The sequence below is a fragment of the Erinaceus europaeus genome, chromosome 1 (genome assembly GCF_950295315.1).
Source record: "Erinaceus europaeus chromosome 1, mEriEur2.1, whole genome shotgun sequence".
In the NCBI taxonomy this organism is placed as follows: Eukaryota; Metazoa; Chordata; class Mammalia; order Eulipotyphla; family Erinaceidae; genus Erinaceus; species Erinaceus europaeus.
The window spans coordinates 109548605-109563261 of NC_080162.1; the positions used below are offsets into that span (position 1 = coordinate 109548605).

A 14657-nucleotide genomic window follows, 5' to 3' on the forward strand; every position below is an offset into this window, starting at 1 on the left:
CCCCTGGAGGAGGCTGCTAGAGCAGCGCTCTTGAACTTGAGCAGGTCACAGAGCCTCCTGGTGTATTGCCACATCAGGCCACACTTCCAGAGATGTGGATCTTATGACTGGAGCCCTTTGGAGATGCTGATGCTGTCCCCTGTCCCAACCACTTGAGTGGCAAGTTTCCCCTAGGAGTTGACCATGTTAGGGGTGACTCCGGGTATAATCAGCCTTCAAGGCTCATTCCTGACTCAGTGTGCAGGAGGGAGACAGTGCGGGGGTTGGGAGGGAATACACAAGCTCAGATAATGAGGAAATCCAGGGATGGGAATGTTAAGCTATTCTTTCGTGACTTTCTGTATCTATTCTGCTTCAATCCCGGCTCTGCCACACACTGATGATCCACATTGTTGATCCGTTCTGCTGCCTGTCTTATAAGAAAGCATAGGGTCTCATAGGGTCTGCATAGCACTGAGAGTTGGCACCCACTCAATTCTTGACAGGTGTGAGTTACTGTTATTGATAATATGGAGCCACTGAGACTCTGTGTGTGTGTGTGTGTGCGCGCGCGCATGCGCGCGCATGCTTGTCTATTTGTGTCAGACACAGAGCCAAGTTCTGGGACCCTTGATGTCCTCAAGTAGCCTATGATGTGGTGTGATGATCTGTGACCTTGTTTTGATGATAGGCGAAATTTAGTGAAAATTCATTCTCTAGAAAAAGCCACATGTGTGCAAACCCATAGGCATACAATGGATTTGTGGCTACTCTTGAGCTCCAGAGCTCAGAACCCCTGATCTGGTGGATAACAAAAGCCACCGTCTCCTGAGCAGCTGCTCCGGGCTTTCTGTGACCTCATACCACTGTAATCCTTGTGGTTCATGGAGAACTTGGGGTGGGGAGGACATGGGGTTATCACACCCTCTCAACTTTATCAGGCCTTGGCAGCAGGACTAGGACAAACTGTGGTTGGAGAGCAAAGTGCCCTTTGCTGCTTCTCCTGGAGCTGTCACAGTTCATTACACTTCCCTCCCTGGCTTCAGGTGAAGTTGCTAAGAACTGAGTGGCTCTGACAAAAAGGTGGCTCCTGTGGGCTCCTTTTTGCCTTTGGGATCTTGAAAAGACCAATAGAATAAGCAAAGGGAGGGGGGAAATACCCAAACATAATTTAGAAGACACCAAATTTGATCTTGGTCATTCCCTTTTCGAGTTGTTTGACCCTGGTGGGTGACTTCATTTCTTGAGCCATGGTTTGCCTGTGTGGTAAAGGAAGATGGTGCTCCTTACTCCTGCCTCAGAAATGTTGTAAATGTCACGTATGACAGAAATGTTTGGTTTGCTGCAAAGAACCATGTAAATCCCAGGGCTTCTATACCATGCTGGCAGGCTCAGACCACTTCCTTAGTTCTGTCTTCCATGAATCTGTGGACTCATCCACTAATAGTGTCTGCAGGAGTAGAACATAAAAGAGACTACTTGCTAGGGGCCAGGCAGTGGTGCAGTGGGTTAAGTGCATGTGGCGCAAAGCACAGGGACCGGCGTAAGGATCCCGGTTCGAGCCCCCGGCTTGTCACCTGCAGGGGAGTAGCTTCACAGGCGGTGAAGCAGGTCTGCAGGTGTCTATCTTTCTCTCCCCCTCTCTCTCTTCCCCTCCTCTCTCCATTTCTCTCTGTCCTATCCAACAATGAACAACATCAACAATGGCAATAATAATGGCCACAATGAGGCTACAACAACAAGGGCAACAAAAGGAGGGAAAATGGCCTCCAGGAGTGGTGGATTCATGGTGTAGGCACCGAGCCCAGCAATAACCCTGGGGGGGGGGAGGGGGGAAGAGAGAGACTACTTGCTAAATACGAGTTCCTGTTTAAAAAGAAGCAGCACCATGGTGTTAAGCAGCTCTTGCAGGGGAGAGGACTGGCTGGGTTGGTACCGAACTGTCGCTGCAGTAAGGCTTTGCCCATCACTTGGAAGTGCAACCCTCTCTCTGCCCCTTATAGGATTTTTAAAAACATTTTATTGGTGATTGAATAATGATGGCAATACTGTAAGATAACAGGGGTACAGTTCCACATAGTTCCCTCCACCAATGTTGCGTGTCCCATCCCCTCCACTGGAAGCTTCCCTATTCTTTACCAAAAATGGTATGGACCAAAATTCTTTTTGAGGTGCAGAAGGTAGGAGATCTGGCTTCTCCACTGGGCGTGGGTATTGGCAATATATTTTTGCCTACCTCTAGTGGGGTAAGGCTAGAGGTGAGGTTCCTGGACATATCGGTGAGGTTGTTTGCCTGGGGAGGTCAGGATAGAATCATAGTAGCATCTGCAACTTGGTGATAAGATATAAAGGAGGAAAAATTGCTTAGTAAACAGGAACCCAAAGGTAGGAATAGAGCAGATGAAATTAGGAGTCTTTGTGTGCGAAGAAGCTAGAAAGTCTATTTTTGGTATGTTTCAAGTGACCCATGACTTTAGTAATTTTTGCCTGAGCTTGATAGCTAACATGCAGGTGTACATGAAGTTGTCAGAGTTGAGAATAGGACTAGAAAGCTGGATTCGGACAGAGAGTAGCTCCCAAACATGAAGAAAGTATGTAAATATCATCAACTATTTAGTCCATCAATCCAACCTAGGTCCATATCTAGTCCTACTTAGCACTGGAGCCTATGTTACCTCTGAGTACCTGTCAGTTTGAGCTTGCAGCCCATGGTCACAGCTGGGAACATTCTAGGCTGCTCTCATTTCAGACCTGTATGTGCTTCATGGTCAGAGACCCACGTGGTGTGTGTTAGGCCTTTTAAAGCTCACAAGCTGGAGGAGGCGGACATGATACTAAGACAAGGATACAGAAAGGGGATTGTCAGACGGTTTTGACAGGCCACCTCCCTTTCCCCAAGTAGTGTGCTGGCTGTGCTGTGAAGCTCAACCACAAAGCTTTGGTTGTGTGGGGGGGGAGAAGATGATAAGAAGAAGGCTTTCTCACCTCCCACAAACAGAAAGGCTCTGAGATTCTCACCATTGCAATTTATTTAGTGGCCATTTTCAAGATGTTCCTTTTGAAAGCAGAGTGTGGATGAAGAAGGGATGCTCTAAGGTTTCCTCTGCGGAGTCAGTATTTGCCCAGTACATAATAGCAGAGGGCCAGGGTTCAAGAGTGGAGTACATGCCTCTCATACATTAGACTCTGGGTTTAACTCCAGCACCACATGGCAGTATCGAGGAGAACTCTATGAGTTGTGTTCTCTCTCTCTCTCTTTCAGAATGAGAGAGAGAGAAAGAGAGAGGGAGGGAGATAAGGAAGGAAGGAAGGAAGGAAGGAAGGAAGGAAGGAAGGAAGGAAGGAAGGAGAGGAAAAGCTGGGTTAGAAAGGCCACTCAGTGGTATAGTGCATGTGAGACCTCTGACACCATATTACAAAGAGAGAGAGAGAGATAAATTACAGCAAATTGTTACTATAACATGGATGCTAGAGTGGCTCTATCTCACTTGTGTCATGTTGGGTTTTCACTGTAAGAGACATTTTATCTTTCAAAGTTGCAATTTAGCCCTCTTGTCTCTTGAAACCAACTCTATCACCTATCACGTGAACACGGGTTTGTTTTTTTTTCCTCCAGGGTTACTGCTGGGGCTCAGTGCCTGCACCATGAATCCACTGCTCCTGGAGGCCATTTTTCCCCCTTTTGTTGCCCTTGTTGTAGCCTTGTTGTGGTTATTGTTGTTGATGATGTTGATGTCATTCTTTGTTGGCTAGGACAGAGAGAAATGGAGAGAAGAGGGGAAGACAGAGAGGGGGAGAGAAAGATAGACACTTGCAGACTTGCTTCACCACCTGTGAGTCAACTCCCCTGCAGGTGGGGAGCCGGGGACTCAAACTGGGATCCTTATGCCAGTCCTTGTGCTTTGCGCCATGTGCGCTTAACCTTGCTGCGCTACCGCCTGACCCCCAAGCACATGTTTTAAAGTGAAATAATTCAGGATTAGTTTTTGTAGATTAAAAAAAAAAGTTGCTGGCAGCTTTGGAACAAATTCATGGACTGTCAACCTGACTTTTCACAGTTCAGTGAATTGTTAGAACCACCTGCCCTGACAATTAAAGAGACATTACTGCCCATCTGGAAGTCCTGAGAAATGACACATCTGTGTTCTTTCTTCTCAAGAGATGACAGTGAAGATGGAGGCGTGTGGGTGCCTCCAAAAACACCTTCGCCTGCCATTTCTGGAGCACACGGGGCAAAGATTTGTTGTTGTTGTTGTTTTCCCCCTAGCTTTTTGCATCTGAGAGGAAACTTGCCCAGAGCCATGCTGAGGGTAGACCCTGGTAATTCAAAATCTCTTTGCTCTGCAGACTTTCTTCCAAATCCTTGGCCTCGTGTTGGCATTTCCTGGGAGCACAGGAACTCATTCTACAAAACACTCTGGTCTTAACATTCTCTAAAGCTTAGGGCGATCATGTTAGGGAGTAGGTGTTCTGAAGTATTCCCTCCGTTGAGCTTTGCACACAATGTTTAAAAAGTTTTCTGCAGCAGCTGGTACTGTCATACTTGAGGACTCAAGTTCAAGGCCTGGGTCATCACATGGGAGAGCCTGCAGCAGGAGAATTCACAAAGGGTGATGCTTTTCTTTTTTTTTAATATTTATTTTATTTATTTATTCCCTTTTGTTGCCCTTGTTGTTTTATTGTTGTAGTTATTATTGTTGTTGTCGTTGTTGGATAGGACAGAGAGAAATGGAGAGAGAAGGGGAAGACAGAGAGGAGGAGAGAAAGATAGACACCTGCAGACCTGCTTCACCACCTGTGAAGCGACTCCCCTGCAGGTGGGGGGCCAGGGTTCAAACCGGGATCCTTATGCCGGTCCTTGTGCTTTGCGCCACCTGAGCTTAACCCGCTGTGCTACAGCCCAACTCCCCAGGGTGGTGCTTTTCATCCTCACTCTCTTGGTATTATTATTTTTAATTTTTATTATATTTATTTATCATTTGCCTCCAGGTTTATCACTGAGGCATGGTGCTGACGCTATGAATCCTCTGCTCCTGGCAGCCATTTTATTGGATAGGACAGAGAGAAGAGGGAGATAAAGAGGGAGAAAGAAAAACACCTGCAGATCTGCTTTACTGCTTGTGAAACATTCCCCCTGCAGGTGGGAAGCTTGGGGTTCGAACCCGGATCCTTGCACAGGTCCTTGCACTTAGTGCTATGTGCACTTAACCAGGTGCACCACCACCTGCCCGACCCCCCCCCCCCCGGCCCTCCCCCCAGTCTTTCTAGCTCTCCTTCCCTTTATTTTAAAAAAAAAAGCCACCGGGGAGTCTGGTGGTAGCACAGTGGGTTAAGCATAGGTGGCGCAAAGTGCATGGACTAATATAAGGACCCCAGTTTGAACCCCTGGCTCCCCACCTGCAGGGGAGTCGCTTCAGACTCCCCCTCCTTTCTCCATTTCGCTCTGTCCTATCCAACAACAATAATAACTACAACAGTAAAACAACAAGGGCAACAAAAGGGAATAAATAAACATTTTTTTAAAAGATCAAGACCAGGGACCTAATAAATACACTGTCTTTCCTTAATATCACCCACTGGGTCTTGGAAAGTGCAACTTTAAAAAAAAAAAGCCACCAGGAGCAGCAGCGTTGTGCAGGGACCTCACTCTAATGATAACCCTGGTGGCAAAAACAAACAAAAAAACCCCAAGTGTCCCATAGGCCAGGAATTATACTTATTTCAGAAACTAGTTTGGAATCCAAGTGGAATCACTCTTTGGAGCACCGTGTGACAGTTCTAAACACTGAGCGTGCTGACATCTGTGTTCCCTCACGTCCTCAGCCTCGCCGCCACACACAGACCATCCCTGGTTTTGGTTTAACCTTGCCTGTCTCCAGAGCCTTCGTTGATGCCAGAACTTAGCTCTCCATCCAGCACTTTGTACCTGGCCCTTTTGGGAAGAATTTCTCTCTCAGTCACATACTCACTTAGCCCTTAAGCTCCCAACACACACACGCACGCACACACACACACACACACACACTCACACACTCACATTAGTGCTTCAATAATGCTTAACAGGATTGTAACATAACAGGGTACAATTCCATACAGTTTCTGCCATCATAGTTCCGTGTTCCATCCCCTCCATTGGGAAGCTTCCTTATTCTTTATTCCTTTGGGAGTATGGACCCAAATTCTTTATGGGTACAGAAGTTTAAAGGCCTAGCTTCTATAATTGCTTCTCTGTTGGACATGGACTTTGACAGGCAAATCCATACCCCTAGCCTGTTTCTATCTTTCCTTCATGGGGTAGGGCTCTGGAGAGGTGAGGTTCCAGGACACATTGGTGTGGTCATCTGTCCAGGGAAGTCAGGATGGCATCTGCAACTTGGTGGCTGAAAGGCAGTAAGATATAAAGCAGGACAAAATGTTTAGTAAACAGGAACCCAAAGATAGGAATAGAGAAGATGAAATTTGAGGTCTTTGTATAGGAAGAAGCTAGGAAGTCTATTATAGGTATGTTCCAATGGGCCCATAACTTCTGTGATTTTTGCCTGAGCCTGATAGCTAACATAGGTAGACTAAAAGATTGGGAAGATGGTATCATAGTTGAGAATAGGGCTAGAAAGCTGGATTAGGGTAGAGAGTAGCTCCCAAATATGGGGAACATATATAAATACCATTAACTGTTCACCCCATCAATCTGACCTAGGGCCCATATATATTCCTATTTAGCCTTGAGTCTCTGTCAGTCTGAGCTCGCAGTTTATGGTCACAGCTGGGAACACTCTAGGTTGCTCTCATCTCAGGACCGGGTCTTCTTCAAATGGCAGAGTAGGCTGACCCAGCCTCCCTTCATAGAGTGGGGCAGTCCCTACCGTTGCTGCTCTACAGTGAGGAAAAGATTAGGACACATCTTAATTCCCTTTACTTTCACCTGATAAAGTATCACCGAGAAGACTTTAGACTGCCCCGCCCCCAGGCTTAAGTTTTTTTGTTCCCCTACACCATCTATCAAAGTCTCCAGTTGCCACTAGACACACTTTCCATGCTGTGCTGACCTCTCTCCTGGAATTGCTTCCTAGAGCCATCCTGTGACTTGTGTTAATCTTTTCTCATGCCTAAACCCAACTTCAAATCTTTGTGGGGTTTTTTTGTTTGTTTGCTTTTTGTTTTTTAAAGTATCTTTTATCTGTTTATCACTCACTTCTTGGATTTCCGCCTTCTCTGGTTTCACTAAAACCTTGCTATGCCTTTTTGGCTTACCTGCTTTCCTTCTGAAGACACCTGTGTCTCTTGAGGATCTTCTTTCACTGTTCAGACTGTGATCAGAACTCAGTGCATGACTAATTCCTCCTCCTCCTCCTCTTCCTTTTTCTCTTCCTCTTCTTCCTTCTTCCTAATTTTCTTTCTTTATTGGAAAAAGCCAAAAATCAAGAGGGAAGGGGGTGGTAGAGAGGGAGAGAGACTGAGAGATACCTGCAACCCTGCTTCACCACTCTTAAAGCTTTCCCCATGCAGGTAGGAATGGGGGGCTCGAACCTGGGTCCTTGTACACTGTAACATGTTCACTCAGCCAGGTGTGGCAACACCACAGTGCTGACTTCTGCCCTCTGCATTCCCCTCTCCTTGAGTTCAGCTGTGACTGGTGTGTAAATGGCTAAAAATAAAAAAAAAATTTTTAAGTATTTCTTCCTTGTCTTTCACTTAGGCTTCACTTTTTGCTTTCCTAGGGCATTTATACTTGAGTATCTCACTAACTTCTCAAAGTTATATGTAAGTGGTTTCTGGTTACCTTTCTGAATTTTTGTGTTAAGATCAGGCTCAGATCTTTCAGACACAAAGCCTTGGTGCCAGCTTTATGTCAAACAAGACAGTATATGGTTCAGTTCAAAAAAGTTGTTGGAGACCCAAGCCCAGCTTGACTGTGTCCTGGCTGTATGATTGCAGGTGATCATTTGACTTCCCCATGTCTTTGGTTTGGGTGTGGGTGCATGTGTTCAACAACATGGAAGAGACGCTTCTGAGAAAATGAACAAAGATAATGTTTATGGAAACAGAGCACGGTGCTTAGCTCACAAGCTCAGAAGTGCCGAGGCATTTACTTATGTTGTTGTCTCTGTCAGCTGCACCCTTCATTTCCTGTCTATTTGGCTGACTCCTGAGAGGTCAGTCCTAAACCTAAATTCCTCAGCTGAACTGACAGCTGGTTCCTTCGTCTCTCAGTCCTCATTAACATCTGTGTTCTCATTGCTGACTTTGCTGCTGTTTCTTCTGGCAAGACTGTGGGATTGTAGAAATAAGGAGGGCATAGAACTTAGAAGCATGAGATCCTGGATTCTATCCCTGCTCTCCATGCTCCCTCTCCCTTTCCCCCTTCCTCCCTATTTCCCTTCCCCTCTCCCTCTCCCTCCCTAAATCCTTCTACCTCTCCCTCTCTGTTTCCCCCTCCCTCCCTATATCCCTCCCCATCTCCCTTGCTCTTCATCTGCCCTCCTTCTCTGTCTTGTGCAAATAAATAAATAAATAAAATTATTTAAAAGTGTTGTGGAAGGCCAGCCCTCTAACAAGTTCACTCTGATATCTGTAGACAGGTGGATATGTTTGTGTCCAGTAAATGTCTTCTCCTAAATGAATTGGGTGGCTTGGATTAATAGGTTATGTTAAGTGATTTTACCATCTGTAGACCACACAAATAGTGAGTGCATAATCTCCATTTCTCATTCAGACTCTTAATGTGCACCTAGCAATTTCTAGTTTTTCTGGGCACTTTGCTACAAGTTACCTTGTTAGTCTTCTCATGCTAAGTGCTATTCCATTTTTTTCGGGAGACGGGGATGAGAAAGTGGAGTTGCAGAAATTTTAAGTGACAAGATCTTCAAGTCATGTTTCATCACCTCCTTGTGATTTTTACCTGCTGTCTGAACTTATAAAACTGTCAGTGCCCTCTGGGATGTCTGGAGCACCAAGTGCATACCTCTCTAGGGCCCTTACTGCACTGCCCACATCTGATTTGAAAGGCCAGATGGAAAATATTTTAGCCCTCACAGGCTATAGGGCTTCTTGTCACAGCTACTCAGCGCTGTCATTGTAGCTAAAAAAACATCTGTAATATGTAAACAAATGAGCTTGGCTATGTTCCAATAAAACTTTATTTACAAAAAGCAGGTAACTAGACCATAGTTTATTGACCCTTGCCTTAAATGAAACTGATTTCAACTGAGAATTTCCAAGTACACTTTTCCCTAGCTGGATTGCTTAGGCCCCCTCTCCCCTTGTTTCTTTCTTCCTTTTTTTTTTTTTCTTCTTTTCTTTTGCTTTGGAGCTACTAGAAGAACTTCAGCTAACAACTGTTTTTCATTTCAGATCCTGTTTCAGAAAGAAGATTGGGAGAGCAGAACTCAGCACTAACCCAGGAAAAACCCACCTCACCTGACAGAGCTCCTGAAAGAAAAGCAAAGGATGATTGTAGGGGGGTGGTTAAGAGCGCTCAGGACCTAAGGGATGCTTACATGGATGAAGTGGGCATCCCACTCCGGGTATGAATATTGGCCTGCAAGTCCTTCTCAGACTCCTTTTAAGCTAGTGACGAGTACACATCCCTGATGAGTGCTTATGAAACCCTCTCATGCTTTGCAAAGTAGCGGGGGTCCACACCATTGTCCACTCCCCTAGCTTCCTTAGTCCACCTCATCCCAAAGTAGCACTGGGTTTTTTTGGCTTTTTTTTTAACTTCCAGGGTTATTGCTGAGGCTTGGTGCAGGCACTACCAATCCACTGCTCCTGGAGGCTATGTTTTCCATTTTATTGGATAGGACAGAGAGAAATTGAGAGAGATGGAGAAGGTAGAGGGGGAATAGAGAAAGGTACCTGCAGACCTGCTTTGTTTTCAAAGTGTCCCTCCCACCTTTCACCCCCCAGGCTTGAACCCAGCTCTTCGAACTTCGTTCTGTGTACACTTAACCAGGTGCATCACCACCTAGCCCCCATTGGGTGTGGTTTTGTTTTTTTTTTAATAAATACACTGGTATTAGAAACTATTGGGTTGTCAGAAAAGTCATGACATATATTTCTATGTGCTAATGTGTCATGTCCTTTCTGACAGCCCAATAGTAGTTATAATTGATTAATTATAATTGATTAATTCTTTTTAATCAGAGAAACAGAGAGAAAGTTACATGAGAGAGAGGCCAGAGGATTGCTAGGCTTTGGCTTATGGTGTTTCTGGGGATTGAACTAGGGACCCCAGAGTTTCTGGCATGAAAGTCTTTTGCATGACCACTGTGATATCTCCTCAGCCCTGCATTGAGTATTAATATTTCTCATTAACAAAGGGCTTCCCCAGTAGAATGAATGTGGGGGTAAGCAGGATGAAACAAAGAGTTCAGACTGCAGCAGAACTTTTTTTTTTTTTTTTTAACCAGAGCACTGGTCAGCTCTGGCTTACGGTGGTACGGGGGAATTAAACCTGGGACTTTGGAGCCTCAAGCATGAGACTCTCTTTGCATAACCATTATGCTATCTGCCCTCCGCCCGCAGCGGAGTCCTTCTGAAGGACTGTGGGCATGTATGTATGTTCCCAAGGAGAGATTGATGTGGGCTGTGGAGCACACTCAGAGTTAATCCCCGGCTAGAGAACTCTGGGGACGGGGGAGATGAGAGGCTCAGGGTCCCAGTTCTTCTGTTCAGGAAGAAGTTCTCCCTGGATGAGAGATGACCCATCTGCAGAGTGACTAGATAGCTCTAAGGAAACCACAGAATGGGGTTCAGCCTTGTGGATCCTCTGAAACAGAGTGGGTCTAGCACAGCCCTGCCCCATCCCTCCGCCACTGTGCACCAGGCACGCCAGTCTCCTGCAGACTCTCGGGAATTCCAGAGGAGTCTGACTTAGACTGGGGTGAATTCCATTCTTTTCCTTGCACCCACCACAGTACTTATTGCCTGTGATAGGCTTCTCTGTGTTGTCCATTTAACAAATGGACCCTGACCCTTTGGGACACTGGGCTGAGTCTTAGAAGAACTCTCTCTCATCCCAACTAAGTATATGATACGGATAATAAATAGAAGGTCATTACTATTAGTAACCAAAGCTACCTTTGCTCAGTCTATTCTCTCTCTAACTATCATTCGCTGGTGCGTATTAGTCCCATAACTATTTGATGGATACAAGGACTGAGAGGAATTGCCTTGCATGTACAGTATGTGATATCAGGCAGTCTGATTCCCAGACATATATCCCCACTAAGCATCCTGGTTACCTTTCATGCCTCCATGACCTTTGACTCCTTTCCTCACATGTAAAGTGGAATTGAAAATATCTGATCTAACCGTCTATCTGACCGCTTTCTTGTTATGCTTTTAATCTCAGAGTTTAAAAACAAACAAAAAACCAACCTGTTCTGGTTTCCATAGTGTAGTGGTTAACACGTTGGCCTCACAAAAAAAAAAAAACAGCCCATCTCTGTGGTGAGGCTGAAAACTCTGGCATCTGTAATGAAGTTTTAATATAAATTTTAATATATGTGTGCACAGTCTAGCCCATCCCAGGTGACTTGGCTACACCTCTACAGAGTAACCTGAAATGAAGGCATGTACAGCCTCATACACAAAAATTCTTTGTCTTCTGGTCCTAGGAGGCTTTACTCATGTTTAGTCACCCATATATGAAGAGATTCTCCTTTAAAAAGTATTTTACACATGCACTGTTTCAGATGTGTTTATGAGAGCTGCTTTATCCCCCTTTAGCCCAAGTCTGGTCTGAATCTCTTAGTTAAAAGTTTTGCATCAGAATAAAAAAAATGGGGTCAGGCTAAGTAGTGCAGTGGGTTAACCACATGTGGCACAAAAGCGCAAGGACTGGTATAAGGATCCTGGTTTGAGCCCCGAGCTCCCCACCTGCAGGGGGGTCACTTCACAGTAAAGCAGGTGGTAAAGCAAGTCTGCAGGTGTCTATTCTTTCTCTCTCTCTGTCTTCCCCTCTCCTCTCAATTTCTCTCTGTCCTATCCAACAATAGCAATGCAACAATAACAACAACAACGGCAACAACAAGGGCAACAAAATGGGGAAAATGGCCTCCAGGAGCAGTGGATTTGTAGTGCAGGCACTGAGCCCCAACAATAACCCTTGAGGCAAAAGGGAAAAAAAAGAATATTAAAAAAAAAATTGTGGTCCAGGAGGTGGCACAGTGGATAAAATGTTGGACTCTCAAGCATGAGGTCCTAAGTTCATCCCCAGGTAGCACATGTGCCAGAGTGATGTCTGGTTCTTTCTCTCCTCCTGTCTTTCTTATCAATAAGTAAATTAAATATTTAAAAAAGAATTTTAAAAAATAGCAGCAGGGGTAGGTAGCATAATGGATACTAAGAGACTCTCATGCCTGAGGTTCCAACCTCCCACATTCAGTCTCCCACACCACATAATCCAAAGCTGAGTAGTGCTCTGGTGTAAAAAAAGAAAAGGAAAGGAAAGGAAAGGAAAGGAAAGGAAAGGAAAGGAAAGGAAAGGAAAGGAAAGGGAGGGAGGAGGGAGAAAGAAAAGAAGAGAACAGGGGGAGAGGGAGAGAGGGGAAGGAAGGAAGGAAGGAAGGAAGGAAGGAAGGAAGGGAAGGAGGGAGGGAGGGAGGGAGGGAGGGAGGGAGGGAGGAAGGGAAGGGAAGGGAAGGGAAGAAGTAAGTCAGTCAGTCTTTGGGACACTTGCTTGAGTGTAGGCACACCTGGTTGAGCACACATGTTACAGTGTGCAAGCTCCCAGGTTTGAGTCCCCATCCCCACCTGCAAAGGGAAAGCTTTGCAAGTGGTGAAGCAGTGTTGGAGGTATCTCTCTGCCTCTTTCCCTATCACCCCCTTCCCTCTAGATTTCTGGCTGTCTCTATCCAATAGATAAAGATAATTAAAATTTGTTTTAAAAAAATAATATATAGAGTTACTGAGTTTGGACTTCAGACATTGTCCTTTTCATTTTGTTTTTGTAATCACAGATATTCCGAAACCTGTCAGGATTTCCTTCTCATTCTACTCTTTGCTTTTGTTTTTCTCCAGAACACCGAGAGATCAAAAGACTGGTACAAGACCATGTTTAAACAGATCCACAAACTAAACAGAGGTACTGATTTTCTTTTGTACAATCTGCTGGGACCATGTGCTGATTGTTGTGGTGGGGACCTAAACTCACTTGGTGAGGCTGCCACACGACCAGATGCTATAGCTCAACCTCATTTAGTCACTGGCCTGCCTGGGTCCTGCCAGATATTTTTCTAAGCTCTTGCACACCTGTCTCACAAATGGGATACATGGTTCGCTTTGAAGCCCTCCCTTCCAGATGTGGGATGCAGCTAGCAGAGCCAAATTCTCTGTCTCCAGCATCTGTCTACCTGCCTGGATGCCAGCAGCCTGCATCCCACTTGCTTATAGCTTCAGGTGCAGCTCCCATGCCAGCCATGACTGCCTTGTAGATAGAACCAGTGGAGGAAGCTGGTGAGCAGCCTGTCCTCATGTGTTCTGCTCCCCAAGCATTCATTCTCCCCAACATCTCTGTGCCCATCCTGCTTCCCTTTCCTCCCAAGAGGGATTTTGCAGAGTCCAAATGAGAGCAAATTCTGCCTTATGAGGTAGAAGGCATGGTGTCTCTGTAAGACAGTATTAATGTGAAACGTAATCTTTTCCCACCTGGGGTGGGAATTCAGTCCTGAGAGTCAGTCAAGAACTGGACACAGGAAGTCTGCTGAAGCTGGAAGAGAAGCACTTTTTATCAAGGCCTGCTGGGCTGTCAAGGGGGGGGGGGGACCCAGCATGGGTGGACATCCCCAAGCGAGTGCTCCCACAGATCACTAGACCCCACCAGCTTTCATGGCCTGTGCTGTCAGCCAGCTGATGGGCAGGGATGTAGCTGCACTGTGGGAAAGGGACCACTCCTCCCACAGCAGAGCATCCTGTCTTTTCCTTGTGGCCAAATCCAGTCTGGCCGCCTGGCATGGATGACACGTGAAGAAAAGGGGGGGTGGAGGGGGCCTATTCTGGTGTTGGCCCCAAACACAAAGAACCAATTTCTCATTACCTATGGATGCCAGCCATGGTCACTGAATTAGTGACTTCCGTGTTCAGAATGAACCTGGTCCGGCCAGGCCTCTCTTCAGATAGTGTTTCTAGATAGTGAGATACTCGGTGTTTACACATTTCTGGGCCAAGGGTAAATCCATGATGATTCGGTGGATGAGCTCAGTCACTGTGGCGATGTCAAATGCTGGATCTCTGATCAGATGGTGTCAGATCCTCAACCCAATGCCCATTTCCTCCAGCAGTTTTGGTCTCTGCCACCTTTGGACCCAGTTGAGCAGACAAAATGCTCCCAAGATGTGGGAGCATTTGTGGAAAAATTTGTAATTCTGCCCCTCAGGCAGCATTGGGTCCATCACATGTTAGAACTATTAAGTCAAACCTAAATTACAGGTTCTAAATAAAATTACCCACCTGGATGGTAGGCAGAGATCTTTGAAAAATTAAGGATCCACTTGTTTGCCCCAAGCCTACTATCTATAGAACACACTTTGATTTTTTTTAAAGGAATCATTTTGAGTGTTTTTACTTCTCACTGTTAGCATACTTTTTCTTATAAATGGTAGAAACCTAAAAGAAAAAAAAAAAAGAATGAAAGAAACGAAAACAGGATGAAGCTTTGTGCTAAGTGCCTCTTGCTT

General features: G+C 45.6%; 1 protein-coding gene across 50 annotated transcripts in view; it reads left to right on the top strand.

Moving 5' to 3' along the window:
- Positions 1-14657, top strand: part of SORBS1 (sorbin and SH3 domain containing 1) — a 331521-nt gene that overhangs the window by 209547 nt on the left and 107317 nt on the right. For all 50 annotated transcript variants that reach the window (XM_060193311.1, XM_060193305.1, XM_060193352.1 and 47 more), the window contains 2 exons: positions 9331-9503; positions 13003-13066. In XM_060193311.1, the coding sequence (XP_060049294.1) occupies positions 9331-9503; positions 13003-13066 (237 nt within the window). The remainder of the gene's footprint in view (positions 1-9330; positions 9504-13002; positions 13067-14657) is intronic.